Source organism: Varanus komodoensis, unplaced genomic scaffold (genome assembly GCF_004798865.1).
Source record: "Varanus komodoensis strain SLA01 unplaced genomic scaffold, ASM479886v1 scaffold8, whole genome shotgun sequence".
Taxonomy (NCBI): domain Eukaryota; kingdom Metazoa; phylum Chordata; class Lepidosauria; order Squamata; family Varanidae; genus Varanus; species Varanus komodoensis.
The window spans coordinates 23590441-23612494 of NW_025336481.1; the positions used below are offsets into that span (position 1 = coordinate 23590441).

General features: G+C 39.2%; 1 protein-coding gene across 4 annotated transcripts in view; it reads left to right on the forward strand.

The window, feature by feature from the left end:
* FGD6 (FYVE, RhoGEF and PH domain containing 6) overlaps nt 1-22054 on the forward strand; it is a 63338-nt gene that overhangs the window by 1589 nt on the left and 39695 nt on the right. For 3 of the 4 annotated variants that reach the window (XR_006417121.1, XM_044455529.1, XM_044455531.1), the window contains exons 2-3: nt 12686-12751; nt 13771-16153. Coding sequence is in view for 3 of the 4 variants with exons in the window: in XM_044455529.1 (XP_044311464.1) it covers nt 12686-12751; nt 13771-16153 (2449 nt within the window). In the remaining variant the exon portion in view is untranslated. The remainder of the gene's footprint in view (nt 1-12685; nt 12752-13770; nt 16154-22054) is intronic. The other variant, XM_044455530.1, reaches the window with a different exon arrangement.

Here is a 22054-nt window from a genome sequence, read left to right on the forward strand (position 1 = left end):
ATCTTTTTAATGACTGTGAGGGCTGTTCATTGACATGCTAATAGTGCAATCCTGTGCATGTCTTTTCAGAGAATAACTCTCATTGACATCCGTTGGGTTTAGTAGGCAGGCATAGGATTGCACTGAAAATATTTATTTATTTATTTATTTATTTATTTAGAAAACTTCTATGCCGCCCCATTCGCGGAAGCCTCGGGGCAGCTCACAACAATAAATAAATAATAACAATATAAAAACAATATAATTGGAGACATCCTGGCCAAAGAAGTAAAATAAATAAATAATATTAGCAATTAAAATAACATTTAAATAAAAAGGTCTTCACCTGGCGCCGAAAAACAAATAACGACGGTGCCAGGCAGACCTCTCTGGGGAGCGCATTCCATAGATTGGGTGCCACCGCAGCGAATGCACTCCTCCGAGTGCTTACCCTCCTGATATCCTTCACGGAGGGTTCCCGGAGAAGGGCCTCTCCCGCTGATCTCAAGGGGCGGGTGGGCACATATGGACGTAAGTGCTCCTTTAGGAAACCAGGACCCAAGCTGTTAAGGGCTTTATAGGTCATCACCAACACCTTGAATTGGGCCCGGACTTCAGTGGGGAGCCAGTGAAGCTGACGGAGAACAGAATATGTATGTATTATATTTATCTCCCACCATTTTCCCTTTCAAGGAACTCAGGGCAGCTTACATAGTTCTTTTCTTCTTCAGTCGTAAGTTCACAACAAGAACACTCTGTCTGTAACTGGCCCAGAGTCACCCAGTGAATTTCATGGCTGCGTGGGAATTAGAACCCAGATCTCCTGCATCCCATACTCTGAACCACTACACCACACTGGCTGTTTTCAATCTGAACTACTCCTTTTAGTAAAATTTTTCATCATACCTCACAGAATTGCATATTACTAACATATACCTTATAAGTAGGCTTACTTGGAAGTAAATTTTGATTTAGTATTCTGTAAAAGTGCATTTCTGGCACATTTCAGATATATCCTGGTGGATCCATTTTCCTTTTCAGCTTTTGTATAGATTTTGCCCATTCTAAAATACTGAAATACCTCTTCTAAAAAGTATTTACTGTCAATAAAAGCTTTAAACCCAGCTTTGTTGGTGTTTTGGCCCCACCCCTTTTATCTTTGGCTCCACCTCCTTTTATTTTTAACCCCACCCACCATTGAAATGTGTCTTTTGAAAACTTTTCCAAAATGTTATTTGGCCCTTAGCCTGCAAGAGATTTTGTGTGACTCGTATAGATGCTTATTTGTGAGCAATTTAACAGAAGCTAGTTCTGAGCAGAACTACATTGTTAAATATGTGCTATGAAAATGGGGAGAAGGGTGTGTGCATGCATGTGCGTGCATGCCAGCCAGTTATTCATGACATTCTAGTATAGTCATATAATGAAACTGGATGCAGTGTATTCAGACACAGGCATGCTTGGATGTCACTGAAATTACATTTTGTATGTAGGTGTGGATAATGTAGCTTCTGTACTGGTAATCTGCAAGGAGCCTGTATGGACTGATGCATTTGTTCTCTGCTACAGCCTTCGGAGCTATTTCTGCATCATCCTAGGAGCATATAAATCTGTTCAAATGCTGGGTCTTGCTAGCATGTTTTGTGACTAGTGCACCACACAAGCAAAAGATAAGGTGCAGGAGCGGCATGGGAACCATGATGGAACCAGCAGTGGACACAGTGTTTCATAGCTTGCAAAATGACAGCCAAGGCCTGTGGAGGTTTGGAATTTGAATCCATGCCCAGATCAACACTGGATTTCTGTTGGCCTACAGTGGCTGTCATCCTTGTGAAGCAGTGACTAGATCTGTCCAGGAGTGAAGCACAAGTGATTGTTCTTATCTGTCGCCCTTTTGGTGACAAACACTTTTGCTATGTGACTGAGCTCTGGACTTCATAAACTGCCATTGTCTTTGTAGTAGATAGCCATATTCTTGGGTTAGTTTGGAGTGGAGAGGATTGTAGGAAAGCAGATCTATGCACTTAAATCTATGCTTTGAGAATTGTATGCATGTGAAAATGATCCTAAATACACAAGTTGAATTATTGTATGTAAACGTTTGCCAGTGGGGTTTTTTGTTTATGTAACCCTAATAGAATTCTTAATGCTAACAGCACTTTGCAATTGCATTTCTTTTTCCAAGAGCATATTACATCTTTATAAAGATCAGAGTTGGGAGCAGATATATTATGACTTAGTGGTAAATATCTGGGTGATTTGCAGTAGATCTGCCAAGTTGCTGACTGTTAGGTATTTAACTCATGAACAACAAAAAGACTTACAAATCCTACAGAGGTGTTATTTAGTGCAAAAGCAAGAGTTATCCCATAATATGGGATTATTTTGTGGAACTGAGTAGTTACTTGATGTTGAACTTTAAGTGTGGTGAGTTTATATCATATCAAACTGCACTCTCTTCTGAATTAATATGTCTTTCTAAGATCAAAGCAGCTTTTCTCTGGAGTGCATTCTTGTTCCTAAAGGAAATCTAATAATGGGAGAAATAGAAGAGGGAAGATAGCTGATCAAGATAATAAGATTCCTGAAACAAGTAATGATACTTTCATTATTATTATTATCAAGCTTGGGATAGAAACTTGTCCTGCTTTTACTGCTCAGATAAACTATGAACTGAACATCATTTCACCAGAGGTTCTGACCTGGCTCAGAAAGTAAAATGAAATCCTGCTCATGTGCAGCCTTTTGTAATAAGTTGCATGAAAAATGACTTGTCCTGAGAAAGAACCAAAGGCTTAAGATGGTCAGTGCTTTTCATTTAACACTCAGCCAACCATGGACGAAAGCTAAGCACTAAACAAAACCATGTTTCTTGTGTTGCTCCCATTCACAGTAATGGCTTACTTACAGTGATGTGCAAACCAGCCCAATATGACAAGGTGTGTCTACCAGTGCTATAAAATGGGGGATGATTTTCAGGAAAAGGTGAGCTTTACCCTAAGAGTTTGCCAACGAATTTTTAAATACTAACCAATTTTAAGCTGAACAGAGCTTGTCCATAACTAGAGAAGATTCAGCTAAAATGAAAGAAGGGACTTACGTAGCCTACCACTCAGCCTCTGGTATCTGGCTTTGGGTATCATGAAACAGGAAATTGATAGCTTTTAATGTGTTATTGCAATTTTATTGTAAGAGAAGGAAGACATAGGAGTTTTCTAGGTGTGATACATCTTGTCATCTGGGAAAGAGGCTATTGTTTGATGTTCCACTTCAGGCAGAGAAATAACTTGGTCTGGTTCATGTTCATAAAACCAAGAAATTTTATGAGGGAAGTCCATGAAAAGATGTGTGAGACATAAGCACCAATACAAAATATTGATAATGCAGAGATAAGCTTAAAAGTGTGCCCAAAAACCAGTGTAAACATCATCTATTTTTTCATGGGCTCACTAATTCTATTTTCAGCAGCAAAGTTGCAGTCCTATACACACTTATGTGGAGGTAAGCCTTATTGCACTCAGTATTCCAACTGAATAGTTATCCATAGAATTGTGGTCTTAGCTAATTTTGACGTTTGTGGAGTTGCCCATTTCTTCTCAGAGCAGAGTTCAGATAGTATGAGCTGCTTCATTTTAGCTTAACTGTGTTTTCCTGGATTTGCAGAAGTTGGTTTGAGAAGATTTTTCTTGTGACTAGATTTGTTTGCATTTGGGGGATGGCTGGAAGTAGCTTTATCACTAGTGCCATTTGAGGGATCAGTGGAGTTTTCCTACAGTCCTGACCCTTCAAGTCTGTGTCAGTCCTGAATTAAAGCCTGGAGAATTTCGGGCTTGAAGGTTATAAAATGGGTCCAGTAAGAAAAGGTAATATGCATACTGGCGGAAAACACTTCATGTATTCCTGCATTCATTTTGTTACATGAGCTGTGTGTGCTAACTCCATCAGTATATAGATTGTTTTAAAACTATTCCTAAACTACTTAGGATCCTTAACGGGATTGAAAGGGCTGCATGGGAGGGTCTGTAGCTCAGTGGTAGAGCATGTGCTTGTGACCTGCTCCAGGTAGGGCTAGGAAAAAATCCTGCTTGAAACTCTGGAGTGCTACTGCTAGTTAGTGTCAACATTGCTGGGATAGATGTATCAATGGTTGTGTGCCATATAAGGCAGCCTCCTATGTTTCTCCAGAGGTGAAGAAAATATGACTCTACAGGCTGGTAGGGTTTCCTCCCACGAACGCAGCAGTGCTGCAAAACCAGTATAACATCATAATGCCTCTTTCTGTAGTATTGTGTTAATGTACTTACTGTCCCTGCCTATCTTACTGCTGGTGTAAGCCTAGGAACCCAGCTTTGTGTTAGTTCATTACAATTGCCAGCTTCAGTTTATTTAAAAGCTTGAGCAGAATGATAAAGAAATGGAAGAACTGTTTCTTTGGACATAAATATCCTACCAGGAAGTTTGCTGGAAAATGCATATTTCACTAACCTTTATGCTCATTTTTTCTATGAAATAGATATCCATGTGACCATACATCATGTGTGCATAAATCTTAAGATGCAAGGCTTGAAAATATAACATCGCAGTTTCTGCAAAGCTGAGGCAGATTATTTCTATATGTATTTGTGGAAGTGTGAGCAAAACTCAATGGACTTCTCCTTTGTACACTTGGATTACCTCCATGGACACACTTGAAAATGAGCTCCACTGAACTTGCTTTGAAGTAGATGCATAGTATTGGGGTGCATGTCTTTTAAAGGTGTAGAAAATGCTTGTTCAGCAGTTTGACTCCAGTAAATTGAACTTTTTGTCACATAAACATGCCTCTGATAAAGTTGGAAGACTGGACATTTGTAGTGTGCCTTTAAAGAAAGGATGCAGAAACAGTGTTTTGACTTTGAATTATAGATACAGTTTCTAATTGTCAACTCTTTACCTGCATATATAAAATGCTGCTGCTGCTGTTCTAAATCAGAAACTCTCATTTCAGAAGGGCATCAGATGAGTACAGTGTGCAACAAATGAAGCAACTGGATGAACATAATTTATTTCTAATTTTTTTGCAAAGAGTAAGAAAAATTGGTCTAAAAAGTTAGGTGTCTTTTTGATCCCTAAAATATCCATTATTTATTCAGCTACAGCTGCACCATCCGGGCTGAGGAAGTTTGTTCCTCTCTTCTTTAGCCATTTAAAAGCTATTCACAATTTTCCTGTTTCCCTTCTGCATGGTATTAAACAAACTTTTTTTTTAAAGATTTGGGATGTATTTAGGTTATTTTCTAAAACTATGCTTGGTAGTTACCGACGACGCCCCCGCCCCCCACACACACACGTTTCAAATAGCTGCTGTCACATCTTCCGGGATATTATGAGTAATTTCCTCTTATGTTTATATTGAACACATGCATACCTGAAAAAAATTACTGCCACTGTACAAACAATACATGGAGAAAAACAGTTTACATAGTAAGGTTGTGAGAAGTTGGAACAGTCCTCTATATTTTTGCACATTGCCTGATGTTCTACAGATACATAATGGTTCCTGTGAAACTGTTACACTGAAGGAAATTTTAAATAACCATCTCAGGAGGGAAGCAAGTTAATGATAAGAGTGAAAAGAAACAGAACATCTGTTTGGCATAGCATAACAAGGGATACAAAATGTAGTTGGCCTGTGAAGGGCAGAAGTTGAGGGCATAACAGAAGGCTAGAAGCAAGCATTCATGGAGATTTTCTTTGTTTATAAGGGAATGCATGTATTCAGAAAGCATATGAACAGTTTTGCATTATTATACAATTATTGGATAAGAATTGTACTGTTTTAACTGAGCAAAAGTGTCTGACAGACTTTTGTGGGCAGGTGGGCTGTGCCTATTCACAGCTGACTATGATTCATGCTTGGTAAAATTATGTGTGGGAAGAAGTGTGCTTCATGATGTAAACAGAGGAAGAAGCAAGTCTCAACCTGGATTAAACAAAATGATCTGGGATTCCTGCATTAACTGGAATTGTCTGAGCTTGTGCACTTCTTTCTTTCTTTCCTTTTTGTTGGAGGAGTCTTATGAAAGGTGCTATACTGTGAGATTACTGATGGTGTCATCACTGTTTAATTGATGTTAACTAAACATCAAAGATATTTCTGTTTAATAGTTAGGAAACCAAAACAGAGATATGATGGCTTGGTGATGCCCACATAGTGAAGCTGTGGTTTAGATAGTAAGGTTGAGGAAATGATTCTTCACTGAAAATTCAACTTGAAGCAAAAGAGCCACTGTGGTCTGGGCTGGTCCTGCCTTGAGCTAGAATGAGACACTTGCCTCAGGTGGTTAATGCTGGGTATCAGGACAATGATGTTGGAAGACAGAAGTCTGTATGCCTCGTGTGGCTACTGCCTGTGTGCAGTAGAAGATGCTTCTTGTCAACTGAATTGAGTAAAATTAACCAGCCGATCTCATCAGTTTCTATACATGGAATTGGGATGGAAAGACACCATAATGTGCTTTGTCTTAAGCAGGAGAATGTCTTAGGATGGCCCTGATTATGACTTAACCTTATTTTTTCCAAATATGCTTAGGATTGTAGGTGAAAGGCAAATTGTTGCTTTGTAGTAAGAAGACAGGAGAAGGTAGCAGGCTTTCTGTATGCATAGGTCTGGAAGAGATGTTCACTGTTGAGTTTTAAGGGCTGTAAGATCTACTGGTGGTCTACTGATGAACTAATAATGCATTAATACTTGGTGGGCACTGACATGGACAGCCATCTGAGAGAGGCAGTTTAACTGGGAATCCTGCACTGAACAGGAGTTGGACCCATTGGCCTTCTGGTTGAACCTGGTTTGGACTCACCGCAGCCCAAAGCTCAACAGGAGCTTGGTTTGACAGATTCCTATTCCCTGTTTGGAAAGACATTGGAAGAAAGTTGTATGCAATTCATTTGGGAAATAGATCTATGTTTTATTCTGTTTGGATTGTTTCCTAGCTTGCTACAGGCTCCTTCATTTATGCCACTGCTTTATGACTGGCAAAGCCTAGTCTTGGAAGGTGAACACTCTCTTCAAGACATGGGTGAGGAATTACCATGTCTGAACTTGTTTGTCCTGTACTTTAAGGAAACCACTGAGCTGAATGTTGGAATGTTTGAGCTGATTACACTTATTCAGGTTTCTTTTGCGTAATGTCCCAGATTTTGCAAACTGCAGAGGAGAGTCTTGAGAAGTGGAGAACATGGGCCTTAGCCATTACCAAAAAATCTCATTTTTTTCTCACAGCCAGCTGACAGTTCTTTGTGTTTAAGCATAGAAGTTCCATAGAGGAAGGGGTAGAAAAGTTGACTTTTAACTGCAAAAGGGTTAGCAAAAAGTTTAGAGTTCTCCTTTATCTCAGGTAGGAAAGTCTGCTCTCAACAAGAACACATCCCTGTACATTACAATAATACCAGCATGGTGGCAGTTGGTGAAAGAACAAAAAACTCTGGTCGTATTAAGCCGGTCCTATATCAGCTCCACCAGCTACCAGTTGAAGTCTGGGCCTGATTTAAGGTGCTAATGATGACATATAGAGCCCTAAACAGTTTAGGGCCTGGTTATATGACAGAATGTCTCCTTCTGTATGAACCTGCCCAGACCTTAAGATCATCCGTGGAGGTCTTCCTCTGAGAGTCTTCCTTAAAAGAGGTAAGGAGGGCTGTTAAGAGGAGGAGGGCCTTTTCTGCTATAGCGCCTCAATTATGGAACTCATTCCCTAGAGAAGTGTGCTTGGTGCCGACACTTTATTTGTTCCTGAACCAGGCCAAAAGCCTTTTATTTACCCAGTCTTTACATTGTTAAATGGTTTTTTAATTACTTTGGATTCAATTTCTGGCACTGAGGAGATTTTAATTGTTTAATTGTTGAATTAACTGGGTTTTTAAAAATTCAATAAACCATCATGAGATTTTTATGAATGACAGTATTAATTTTTTAAAAATAAATAAATCACAAATGTCTTGTGGATGGCTTATTTAAATAGATTAAATAAGTAATACATGTCATGAGCAGAAGTAGGACTCCTTTCCATTAAGAGCTCACGAAGCTACCCTTAAATGGGTAAAAGCTGCAGATTTTTGCCTGCCAAAGTGACTCTGGCAATAGTTAGCAGGTGATAAATTGCTGAAATAAATGGTTTGAAAGGTTGCTTTTAGCTTATGCTCTACATACAGTTATGTTGATCACAGAGGATACAGCAAGAGCAACCAAACTAATTAGAAATCAGATATAAGGTGTGGTAGTTGCTTGGATATGGAAACCATTTAGATAAGAATGGAATATTGAAAATATTGATTTCATCAAAAATGGACCACATCCAACAAAACTATCTTCAACATGCACTCTCAGATAAAAGCTTTTACGAGATTTCATTTTGAAGCAATACTGTTGGCTTATTCGGATGAATGATGCTAAAATGCCAGTAAATCAATTCCTGTGTGTTTGTAGGAGCAATTCAGGATATTGTTCATTACAGTTTATATTCACTTTTTACAAGACTTCAAGAGAGAAATGCTTTGGAGTTCATTAAGATGTGACAGATTTTGTATGTTTGGCTTTTGTCATCTGCTGTAGGTAAATAAGACACCATTCCTTAAAACAGTACTACTTGTAGTTGTTGTTGAGAAAACAAGAAACCACTATATACAACCTATTGAAGTTTCTTGCTGTGGACACCATCTGCTTAACACAGTTTATTATTTTAAATATATATATATATAGCCTGTCTATTCCACTCACAATACTTTCAGAAACATCTCCCGACCAAAACCAGTGTATTTTTATCTTGGCGTGGCTCATTTAGTCATGCTCATTGTATACCACCCTGTTATCTAAAAGGATGAAGTCTAAAAATATTTGAATAAAATAAATTAATAAGAAACAATGCTACAATGCCTTAAAAACAGCCTGGAGCAACAGCGTATTAAAATCCAACCTATTCCAGAGGATTAAAAACATCTTGACCAGATAATGGGACGTCAATGGGAAGAATCCAACTAAGAAAGAAAATTCCACCATTTGGGTGCAGGTCACAGAGAAGACCCTCTCATTGTGATCTGATTTTTTCCCTTTTTACCTTATCACTTTATGTAATTCTCGTGTGCTTGAGACTGATGTTATTTTCGGAGTGTTCTAAAGTTACTTTTCTGTTTGAAGAACTTTATTTTGCGAAGACTAGTTGTTTTAAGAAAGCAAGTGGATCTGACTGACCTTGACTGGGAGAAAATATTTGAGGAGAGGAGATGTAGGAAACAGGGGCAGGGGTTCAGATGACAAGAATTTCAAATATATGTTAGTTTGAGGACATTAGAAGGTAGTGGCTTCTTTATAAATGTGTATAATCTGCACCAAGCTACAGACATGTGTGCTTTATCAGACTAAAAAGGGCTGAGCTTCTGAGTGTGAAGTAGAGGTGTGGAATAGCTAAATTGGAGTCTCTTATGCTGTTATGAAAAGTGGGGGGAAGATTTGGGGTGGCCTTGACAGAATAAGGGGAATGGATTTTAGGGAAGTTTGTGCTGTCAAAAGGTGGGAGATTTAAGCTGATCCTGAAACAGTGGGTGTGCTCACATGTCATGGTGGGCCACTCTGGAAAGAAGCCGTAGCAAGTTTGCCTTCCATGGCTCAGATGGCTTGTCTGTTACTCACGACAGAGAAGTGCCTGGTTGGTGGTTTCCTGTGCTTGTTTCTCCTTCAGACCTTCCCAGTCCACCAGCCCACTGCAACCCATAACGCAGGGGGCTTTGCAACAGAAATCTTCATTTCCTTACTCCCTGTATCAGTACTCATTCTGAAGCTGATTTTCCCTCCTACATCCGTTCACAAAAAAGAAATAATTTTGGAGCCTTATACATGTGGGAATGCATTTGTGAGCTTTTTTAAAAAGGGGGGCAGGGGCTCTTGCACAAGGGCCAAAGATCACTTGTCCACAGTTTAGCCAACCTTCCCTTATCTCTTCCTTTATCTTGTCATATCTTCCAGTTTGGCACTGAAATAATCTGCTGGAAGGCATCATCACACTTCTCTTTTCTGTCTTGAAATTGTGCAAATTTTCTCCTCCATTCTACTGCGCTACCATGAGATTTTGCAATTTTTATGCTTCTGCTCACTGTTATCTACATCTGACAGCTGGCAATAGAAAGAGCTGGTCAGCAAGGGCAATGAAAAAGCTCTGTCACCATTTATGACCTCAATAGTGTGGCTGCCATTTTCTCTCATCCTTTCTCAGTATTGAATTTTTCCCCTAGGAATCATGAGGAAAGGACACCAAAGAATATCTTTTATACATCCACAAGTTTTTTTTACTTTTACTTAATTTTTTTTGCACCTACTCAAATATGCAGGAGTGAATGGTTGCTATTAAGAGAGAAGGAAGGATTAAATTTAAAAGGACAATGACATTTTGTTTCAAGAATGAAGTATAAAGTGAAGCATTCTTTATAAAGAAAAGTGTTCTCTAGCAAGGAAACCCTGAGGTAGAAGACAGTGGCAAAGGAATTGAAAGATTACTGTTTTCCTGCTGTGCTACACAGTTTGTACACATTTCCCATGTTTAGTTCAGTAAAGCCATATTTATTTATTTGTTTTTCGATTTATATCCTGCCTTTTTCCTACAAAGGGCTCAAGGCAGCTTACATCATTCTCCTCCATCTTATCCCCACAACAACAACCCTGTGAGGTAGGTTGGGCTGAGAGTCTGTGACTGGCCCAAGGTCATCCAGTTGGCTCCATGGCTGAGCGGGGACTAGAACCAGATCGTCTGAGTCCCAGTGCCAGCTCTTAACCCACCACACTGGCTCTCAATATTCCTATATTGTCAGTGTTTTGTCTATGTCATTCTTCATTTTTTGCTGTCACCTCCATTTGTCCTTGTTGCTTTCCTCCACTGCTAGGGATCACTGCCATTCTCCTGCATTCTTGTCAGTGCCCTCAGCCTCTGCCCCAAACCCTTCAAATTACACAAAGCTTCTCACACATTTTATCAAAACAAGACAAAACCTTAGAAGGTGGCTGAATGAGATGTGTGAAGTTATTGGGAATAATTTTTGGCATGTTTGATTAATTTTTCTTCTAGCCTGTTGTGTGTGTGTGTGTGCGTGCGCGCATGCATGTGTTCACAGCATTGATTGGTTGGTCATGCTAGATCTAGCCCTGTCTACGTGACATAAAACTGCTGAGTAATCTCCTTTGTTAAGGCCACAGTTTCCTGCCTTGGCGCAATGCAAGTTTCTCTTAAAGCCTCCATGATTGCTGGCTATTGATATTATGGAAATTGCTGGGCCTGCTCTAACAGAAGCACCCTGCTAACAAAGTAAAAAAGGTGTTATCACCCTGGTGCTCTGGGAGATAGTTCCAAGCATGTAAGGCAACAGGAACAAAACAGGGCTGAACCTTTTCAGGGAGCAGGAGACCTTTGGAAGACCAAGGGTGATAGAACTTGAAAATAAGAGCAAAAGCATAAGTGAGAAGCAAAATCTTGGAGGACTTTGAAAGCAAGAGCAAGAAACGTCTGCTAGATCTGAGAAGCGAACAGGGAGCCACTGTTGGGATTTAAATCATCTGGTTTTAAACACCCGTTTGTTTACCACCAAATTGCTAAAGTTTATGTGTTTGCATTCAGAATGGCATGCCTAGTCTCTCCATCATCATTTTATTGCTAGAGATCTTTGAGGCAGGAGATAAGGGGTATTCATGCAAACCCAGCAGGCTGGATTTGTGCTTAAACAGTCTTGCTCTGTTGCCTCACAGGCCAATAACTCTCCCCTGCTCCAGTGTCTGTACATTTAATCAGCATATGAAGTAGTTTTACATTATGAGTGGGAATGCAGAGTCTGCAGGCCACATGTGGTCCCTGTGGCCTGCCTGGGATAGGCTCTGCTGCCCCAATGAACACCACAATTTTTAACTGCCTCCCAAATAAAACCTGTAGTGGAAACAATGCCAAAAGAGCCAAATTTAGCTTACTTGCAAGTGAAATTTGGCCCTTTTTTGTTCTGTGGTCACAACGGAGTGACAAAAGTATTGAACTTAGCTTGGAAACAAGCTACATTGAATCCTTATAGTGTTCTTTATTGCAAAAGAGTGGTTTGCTGCCAACTTTTGACAGGAAAACAGTTTCTTCTTTTTTGAAGCCTTTATGTGGGGCATCCCTGGGCCACCCACAGAGGCCTACCACTGCTTTATGCTTGTACTGATTAACAAATATAGAGATTCTACATGTGAGAAGGATCTTAGTCCAGTTGTCTGTGGCTTCCTTGAATGCATGGGGGTTAGTCTTAAAATTCCTTCCCATGTCTCCTGCCACTATGACTAGACCATGGCTTTGTGGTTGAGGAGGATTTCATCCTAGTAATTATCAACCCAAGCAGGATGTTCTATATGAATGTGAATTTGTATAAGTTTATCCAACAGGGAAGCTTAATTTGATTGAGTTTGAATGAATATTTCTAGTAGAATATTCATGAGGCGGATTACAGAAAGGAATATAATATAAGCAGTTAAGCTTATTTTAGCTTCTGCAGGCACATAATATTATGCATAGCACACAGAGCATCCTTTTTACCCTCTGCCCCCAAAACAGGATGTTACACTTGTTCCTCTAACTTTTTATTCTATCTTACTCTCCTGATTGCAGACAATCACTTGTTCTGCTGCTTGGCTATACACCTTTTACTTCTTTTTGCATAGGACTGCAGGTGGTCTTGCTATCCCAGACTACAGAAAGAAGGGACAGGTGCTGTAACTGTGTTTCAGGTGAGCTACCTGACAATGGCAGTTAGTTGTTCTGATAGTTCTATTTTTCTTTTATACCACAAACAAATCATAACCATATATGCAGACAATCAAATAAAAGTGTTTGTTGTTGAGTAACTATAGTGTCACTAACTTATTTGCAGAGCTAACTTTAATGTTTTCGGGGAGGCAGGGGGGAATTAGTGGAACAAAATGCAGTCAAGCAAGAATATGTGAATATATTGTGGAATGAAAGTTTTTTGCTTTGTGAACTATCCAGAGAATTCTGGCTGTTAGGCAGCAAATAAATACAATGATTGTAAACATCAGTTTTAAAATCAGTTCTACAATTTTGTATGGAATACTTGCTTTAAATAATAAAATTGTAATAATTATGCTTGGTTTTCATTCTTGCATATCTGGTAAGTCAAACACTGAAAGAAAATTATTCGCAACTGGGTCTGGTTAGCCTTCCTTCTTATCACTCTGTAAGTGTTCTATCCTATATGTATTTAGACAGAAAACAGACCACTTCTCTCACCATGCCCTAGCTAGCCATGCTTGAAATTGCAGGACATTTCCCCCCTCTAAACATGCATAGGATTGCACCCGTCTCTGTTGAATAAGAGATTCAAGTTTGCCGAACTGTTCTCCTCCTTGCTTGAATTTGAAAGTGATGAAAAATAGCACAAAATAAAAATGAGAAAAGAGGAGGAAAAAAGGACCCAAGTCTAGTCTAGATTTCTGTTCTTACACCGATCAACCAAATGCCTGTGGGAAACCCCACAAACAGAATGAGTACAACAGCAACATTCCACCCAAGTTCCACAGTACTTGGTATTGGAAGACACCTACTGTGGAGGTGATATATAGTCTTAGTGACTAGTAGCCATTAATAGCTTAAACTTCCATGAAAATAGCAATGTCTGCTTTAAATATGTATAACTATGCTCTGTATATAACCATCATAACCAATATATCATCATAATCTAATCTCTCTCTCTCTCCCCCCCCCCATATTCTCCTTCACTCCTTTCTAGAAATTAAGAAGCCACCAGTGGCCCCAAAACCAAAATTTGTGGTAGGACACAAAGTAGTCCCACCACCAGTGGCACCAAAACCAGATGTTGTTCTTGCTGATATCTTGCAACCCACAAAGAAAACAAAACCAGCAATAGCACCAAAACCAAAGGTCCTCAAAAGCACATCTGTTGCTGAGGTTAAAACTGCACCATTGTCTTTGAGGAAAAGTTCTAAGAGTTTAGAGGAGCACAAAAGGGACTCTTCTGAGTACTTTGTTCATTTGGATTACACAAATGGAGGCCGAAGAGACAATGCTGCTTATATTATATCAGTATGTTCATGCAATTTTGAATGTATTCATAAATTTGGGAATGGAGAGAAGACCTGCAAAAATGCAACCATTTTTGAACAGTTGGAAAACCTAGAGAACATTGATATGGGTGAACAACCATCATCCTCAATGAAAACTAAGATGATATTTGATAACCATAATGAAAAAAATAAAAATAGGGTTGTCTTAAAGGCTAATTTCCTAGAGGAAAAACTCAAAGACGTTCTCACCCAAAGTAACAGTTTTTTGATGCAGAAGCCTTTGAATCCAGTTGGAAAAGAAAACATTAGTGGTTCTAACAATGACATTAATTTAGCATTAGCAGACCTTGTGCCTGCTTCATCTGATTTTGAGGATGTTATGAACCATCCAGATAACCATACAAAAATAGCTAGTGTTGAATCTGAAATGACAGAAGCTCCTTTTTTGACTGAAAACATCAACAGTTGCTGCTTCTCACTTGATCCAACAACTTTGGAAAAAGTGGATAGTGATGATTTGTCTACAGGCACTAACAAAAAAGAGGGTGATGAATCGTTGTCTTCATCTGGAATGCACTGTACTTTAAATAAATCTTTCCCAATTCCAAAACCAAGAAAATTACGTGCTCCTTGTCTAGTCCGCCAAGATGGCATAGATATGCCAGGAGAAGGACTGAAAGAACTCATAGCTTCAGAGTGCAGTTCTGCTGTGTTTTCTGAGTGCAGTGCTAGAAAAGCAGCAAAAATTAGTGTTCTTCAAAGTATATCGTATAAAAATGAAGAAGTTACGCATGCAGCTGAAAAATCAGACATAGCTTCACATTCTGCTGGAAAAATGCATCTACAAAAGGACTCTGCTGATACCAAAGAACAAAACCACTTGCCTGAGGTTCTACATGAAAGCTCTTGCCATACAGAAAGCACTGAAGGTTCTTTGGAATGTAATGAAATAAATCCTTCTGCTGATATAATGGAAGATGCCAGTATGTTGGTTGCTAATAACAATGAAGCTAGCTTTATAAGATGTAGTAATCTTTCTATGAGTTTGCCTAAACAAATAAAGTTATCATGCAATCAGCATTTGCCTGCCTTTGAGAACCTTCATGAATCTATACAAAAGAAGGAGGATACAGATGCCAGCTTAAAAGGCAAAAGTTCTCCTAGAAACATTCCTAAAAAACCTCAAAGGCACAGCATCCCTGCAGCTGGACTATTGAAAAAAGCTGCATCAGCAGAACTTTTAGAGAGGAGTGTTTACCTTTCCAATGAAGAGAAACTTTCAGGATCTCCTTTGGAGGGGCCTCATATAAGGCATGTGTCAACCAAAGAACAAAGTTCTTTGCTACTCTGTGATACTCCAAAATCATGTTTGGAGAAACCTGTTTGGAAATTACCTCATCCTATTCTTCCATTTTCAGGCAAACCAGAAGCCTTAAAAAACACCAAGAATGCAAAAAACTCTGAACTTCCAGGTGTTGTGACAAAACCCCGAGCCAAATCCTTGTCTTCAGTGGATACAGTGAGAATACACAAGCCACCAAAAGAGCCTCAAAAGAAAAATTCATTAAAGAAATTCTTAAATATGAAACTTTCTGTTTCCATAATGAAAAGTGACTTCCAGAAATTTTTGACCAAAGGCAGCCAATCAACAGATGATGCTACTGTTACTTTTTCTAGCACAGAAGGACCTAGCAAAAATCATAATGTATCCAGTATAACAAGTGGAAGAAAAAATAAGCCTTCAAAGGCACATTCTGCAGAAATGGGTGGCTTATCCTCGCAAAAGGAAAAGCAAAGATTCAAGCATCAGGATGAAATGAAAAACAACCAGAGATCAAAGTCTTTAGATGAACAAAACCTCACATCACAAGGACACTTGAATTCTCCCACACATGACTGCATACCAGAATATGAAAATGTGAGCCATTATGAAGAAATCCCAGATTATGAGAATCTACCTTTTGCATCCATTGACAAAAACCCTTGTTTTGAGTGGCACAGTTCCAGGAGTCTTGAAGACCATGATGCAAATGTATATGAGGTGGAAGACCTGTATGAACCTACAAGGAGCTGTTCAGAATTTGGCAGGTAAGACACTGTAGTGGAAAGGTCATAAAGTATGTGTGTAGTATTCTCAAGGTTCTATGCTCAAGGGTTGGTCACATTCTATCTGCAGCCTTTCAAGAACTGAACTGTGTGCATGATGTGGCCATAGCCTCTCATGATTTGCACCCATGCATGGTTCAACCAGGAAGCTAATTGGTTGCTTCCATACATATTCAGTTAAACACTTTTGTTAATGTTCTCTCACCCAAATTTTATGTTCCTCTGTTCCAAGACCATGGGTTATTTGAGAGTTGTTCCCCTCAAAAAATTCATGCCTTCTGGGTTTGGACAAACCATGTCTGGCTGTGTAACTAGGCAAATGGTGCCCAGCATGCACTGTTGCTTGAACAAGCTACTGTTGCTGTTTACGCCATGGTGATTGTGTGAACTTAGCTATTCTGTTGAAGATTTGGTGAATGGCATTTGGATAGATTCAAGTTTGTCTTGATTGCATTGTATGGTAGTCTTCCTAATCTGGTGCCCTCTTTGTGTTTTGAAGTTCAACTCCCATTATCTGTTGGGGTTGTATGAAGTAGCTGGCAGAAGAGCTGTTTTCCTAGCATGCAAAACCCATATGGATATGTTCCTCTTATCAGTCCACACATTTCTCCAGGAGGAAACCAAAAAGTCAATGTGATGAGTTACAAGCTCATTCTACCATCACTCCAAACTCTTGAACCATACACTTTGGAAAACAGTGTAATAACATTTCATGCAGGAGAAAAGATGCTTGAAGTGCTTTCTATATGTATGTGAGTAAACTTTCAGTAATTCATTCTCTTAGGAAACTCACATGTTAAGACCAAAAGATTTAAGTAAGAAAAAGCTTTCATCACAGATTTGCTAGTCTGCTTAACAAGAATGTTACCATTCAGCTTTTAGAGGAAGAAGCTTCATGATTTCCAAACTGTTGAGGAAGAAAATATAAGTGATAGCCTCCTTTTCTAAGAGTGAGGGGTAATTACTAAAATGGCTGTAATCTGTTGCAATTTTAAAAATCTGTTACATACTCTCTGATTATGCCTTTAATTTGCATTGCATTTCTTTTTGCTGAAAAGCCAAGTTTCTTGTTTGGTGCTACACAGTAAATCTCTGAAAGCTGCTGTATAATTGTCATCCTCTATAAAAGTATGTAGCTTCTCCAAGACCAATGTGATTGAAATTTAGATATTCCACAGATTACACATTTCTAAAATGTTTGGGTGGAGTTTCTGGCTCAAACAATGCATATTTTGAAAGGGTTTTTTATATATGTGCTTTCAAATATTTTAAATTAGCGGTTTTCATGGATTAAAAGTCATAGTTTGAGCATGAAAATGGGATGCTTGAATTTATGAGTAAACACACGTGAAAGTGGCATGGATTGAAATGCACCGATTTTTTCCCTAAGGTCTAAATTAGCCAACCCTACAGGCCAGTAATAGAATGTGGAAGTGCTCCATAGAATCTATAACGTTCTTCTGTGTAGAATTATGCTGTTGCATCAAATGAGAAGGAAGCACTAGAAATAGCTATATACTCCCCAGCATTGCTCCCCACATGAACTTCCTGTAATGGCAATGTATTGCCACATGATTATAGAAGAGTATCATAATTTAAGAGTGTAAAGTCACACATAATCAACATGGATGAAAGGCCCATTTGTATGATTGGTCTGCAGCCCTTTCCTGCATGTTATTTTTAATATCAGCAAGCTTGGGAAATAAAAATTAGTGATAGTCACTTTTTCTTATGGTGAAATTTTCTACAATCCTATATTCACTTAGCTTGGAATAAGCCTCAGTGATGTTAGTGACTGAGGGCATACATTTGTGTAGACATGCATAGAATTGTACTGTTTTGAAGTGGTGTACTCTTCTAGATGTGTCATATAAGTGGGTTTGGTGAACTAAATTTCTGACACAAACTGGAGCCTTTGAGATGAGCAGCTCATTCTAGACCAGTGATGGCAAACCTTTTAGAGACCGAGTGCCCAAACTGCAACCCAAAACCCTCTTATTTATCACAAAGTGCCAACACTGCAATAAAACCTGAAAACTGAGGTTCTAGTTTAAAAAAAAAAACAACTCACAGCCAGCCCAAGCAAATATATATATATCCTAGGCAGTGCACTTACCGACCATGCAAAAGCTTGGACAAGTCGCGGCTAATGAGTCATGGCACGTGACATCATCACCTGGTGCCGCTACTCCTTTCCGAGCATGTACATGGCCCATATGTACACTGTTATCCAGTGCTCGGCTGCTGGGGTGATACTGGTGTGACTTGGCTCGTATGCTGACAGAGAGGGCTCTGCGTGCCTGCTGAGGCATGCGTGCCATAGGTTTGTCACAACTGGCCCATCCCTACCTTGGTGCACCCCCCGCAACCCTAATATAGGGCTAAAGTTCCACTGAAAAGAGGGTGATTTTGAAAAAGGCTTCCTTGAGTAGCTTTTTCTGCACAGCTCATCATTTCTGCCCATTCTAAACACATTCCAACCATCAAAATGAAACCAGGACACCTCGTTTTCTAACCCTGACCCTGCCCTGGTGCACACCCCTAACTGTAATATATGGGTAATATACCATTGAAAGAGAGCGATCTTGAAAAAGTCTTCCTTGAGTAGCTTTTTCCACACAGCTCAACATTTCTGCCCATTCTAAACACATTCCAACCATCAAAATCATGCCAGGACACCTCGTTTTTCTAACCCTAACCCAGTGATGGTGAACCTTTTAGAGACCAAGTGCCCAAACTGCAACCCAAAACCCACTTATTTATCACAAAGTGCCAACACTACAATAAAACCTGAAAACAGCCAGTCCCAGCAAACACACACACACACACACACACACACACACACACACACACACACACACAGCAGTGCACTGATGGGCCATGCAAAAGCTCAGACAAGTCGCGGCTAATGTGCCGCGGCTTAGGACATCATTGCCTGGCACCACTACTCTTTTCCAAGCATGCACGTGGCCCCTATGTGCGCTGTTATCCAATGCTTGGCTGCTGGGGCAATGTTGGGGCGACTTGGCTCGTGTGCCAACAGAGAGGGCTCTGCGTGGCTGCCTTGGCACATATGCCATAGGTTCGTCACCATTGTTCTAGACTGTTCCTACAGTATCATTTCATGCCACAGCTGGGAGCCATGTGATTTAATTCTCCCCTTTATTAAAAGCAAAACACAAACTTCCCGCAAAGAAAAGACAAACAGGAGAAGAGTTCCAAAAGCTTAGCTGTCTCCCTAAAATGCCATTTTTTAAAAATGAAAAGGAGTGTGTATGTGGGTGAGAGTTCAATCTCTTGCAGTCTGAAGTGACACAATCTAGGAATAGTTTTGTGTTATGGTAAGCTGTTTGTCTGTTGTTAAATATATTTAGACCAGGTGTTTGACTGGACAGAATCCTTCATCATTTAGTAGTCCTGAGGATTATGGGTCGCTGGGAGGAGAACAGAACTTGACTTAACACTTTGTTTTTAGCTGAGAGAATGGATTGGAGTGAAAGTTCACATCAAGGCAAGAATAGCTTCATTAGCACATAGAAAGGCCCAAAGCAATGCAAGATAGCAAAAGCTGACAAAAGCCTGATGGTGTTGAGACATGTCTCTTCTATTGCTGTTGCTCATATTGTGACCAGTATGTTTACTTGGAAATTATTTAGACATGTTTGCCCATGAATATTTCCTGATCCTCCACACATGTTTAAACTTGGGGAGTTAGCACTTAACACTTATTTGATAAGAAGTTACTCAAATGTTGGGAAAGAGAGAAAATCTATTATTTCTATCATTCCATTACCTAATTGGTATGGAATTATACATTATATTAAAGAAAATGTTGGATCCCCTTTAGCATTCCTACATTGTATTTCTGGCTGTTTTATTAACCGCATATAGATTCAGAAAATAGGTTAGTATGACAGATCTTTCATTGTTCTTCTGATTGGCAAGTGTTCTCATATAAACATTGTTGAGGCAAATGTTAAGGGATTGCTATCTCAGTCAGAACTGGATTTAGATAGAAAGCACAGCACATTGAATATTTTTCAAAATCTTAGTTTAGGTTTTTTATTGGTAAACTGATATCAAACCACAGTTCACTTTACTAAACCTAAAGAGAGCTATGTTTTAATCCAGCCCAGATAGGTGCACTGGCAAAGGGAGGTGACAAGGGAGGAGAGCACAATCTCATTCCCAGCTATTAAAATATACTTTAGCCACCCAGGTAATCTATCTAAAATTATTTCTAAGCCTCCTTTAAGGGTCAGACCCTTTCACATATGTCTGAAAGTGCTAAACAGGTTCCTTTTACATATTTAATCTGCTGCAATGTAGCTTTAGATACTTTTTAGAGTCAATTATCTCATCCTTTATATATTTATTTCCAGCCCTTGGCATTGGAAGCAATTATACTCCACATTTGTCTTTTTTGCTCCACTTATACAAGGTGTGCATAGATGAGAGAGGGAGACAATCTGTTTTTTCAGAGGTCTTGCTGGGTTCCCTGCTATAGGTCAGGGAACCCTTCAAATAAGGGCTAACTGTTGCAAGGAATCTCTCAAGAAGATTAAATGGCTATTAGATTGGCTATTTCAACACCCATGTTGGTTGCATTGCTAGATTTGAGTAGCTAATGTGGAATGACTCAGAGGTTGCTCGAATGTGATGTGCCGCTTGTGCACATCCTCTGCGGTGCTGGCAATCCAGAGGAAGTATTGCCAGACTGAGTTTCAGAAAGGTCTGGTGCCTGAAGTAACCATTGAGTTTGGCTGTACAGCCATACAGGTTCCCACATGAATGTTAGAATTAGGTGTGAAATAGACTGTATTAAGTGGTCTTAGTTATCTTTGCCCTAAAAATGTTTAGGATACTTTCATTTCTATGAAATGAGCTTGATTTAGTCTGCTGTTTCACATGACCTAAGCAAAGTCATGATTTTGAAACATTTGGTTTCAGGCTGGATTGTAAAAAGTGAACATTTATTTTATTTTATTTTTCAAATATGGCTTGGATGTGCATGATGATAGTTTTCTGATATGTAAAAGCTTAGTACATTTACTCAGAAATAAACAAATAGCCATAATCTTAAAAATAAGAATGCATTGCAATGTGTAAAGCAATCATAATCTATTACCAGAAACTTTTGGAGGTAAGAAACATTCATATTATTCATATTAAATACATTTTCCATGTTGATGGTGATAGTGAAAACTGTAGTGAAAACTTGAACATTCAACAAAGGAAGAATGCTAACCTCTGGGGAAAATCAGATTTGATTTATCTGTCAGGGGAAAATTAAAACTTCTTTGAAACATGGAGAAATTTGCTGACTGGTTTGCTATTTGCACACAGACATACCCAGAGGACAAGTACTTGGAGCCTAATTAGGGAGAGGAAACTTATTTGGCACCCTGCCCCAGTGCACTATAGCTGCCAATGCAGCAAAGATATTGCATAGATCTGCATTGTACCTGCATTGACTAATAGCCAGATTAGTTTCAATAATGTTAAGTGGGAGCAGCAAAGGTTTATGGAAGTTATAAGACAGATACATTTTGTGGGACCATAGATTGCCTAATCTACCTGTAATACAAAGTAATTATAATAAAACAAAATAAAGCTGAATCCAGACAAAAAGGATGTGCTTGCTATTAAGGGTTCAAATCCAAGATTAGAAGTGTGTCAGCCAGCTAAGGTCCTCTGGGGATGAACTTCTGAAGTCTGGTTTTGTAAAATTAATGTCAACTACCCAGATGACTTTTTCAGTGGTTGCCCTAAGCTGTGGAATGGTCTGCCAGGAGAGAAATGCTTCTGATTTTCCAAATTCCCACCTTTAAGAGGGAGTTAAAGATGTATCTCTTCTGATAAGCCTTCCCAGATTAGTTCTCA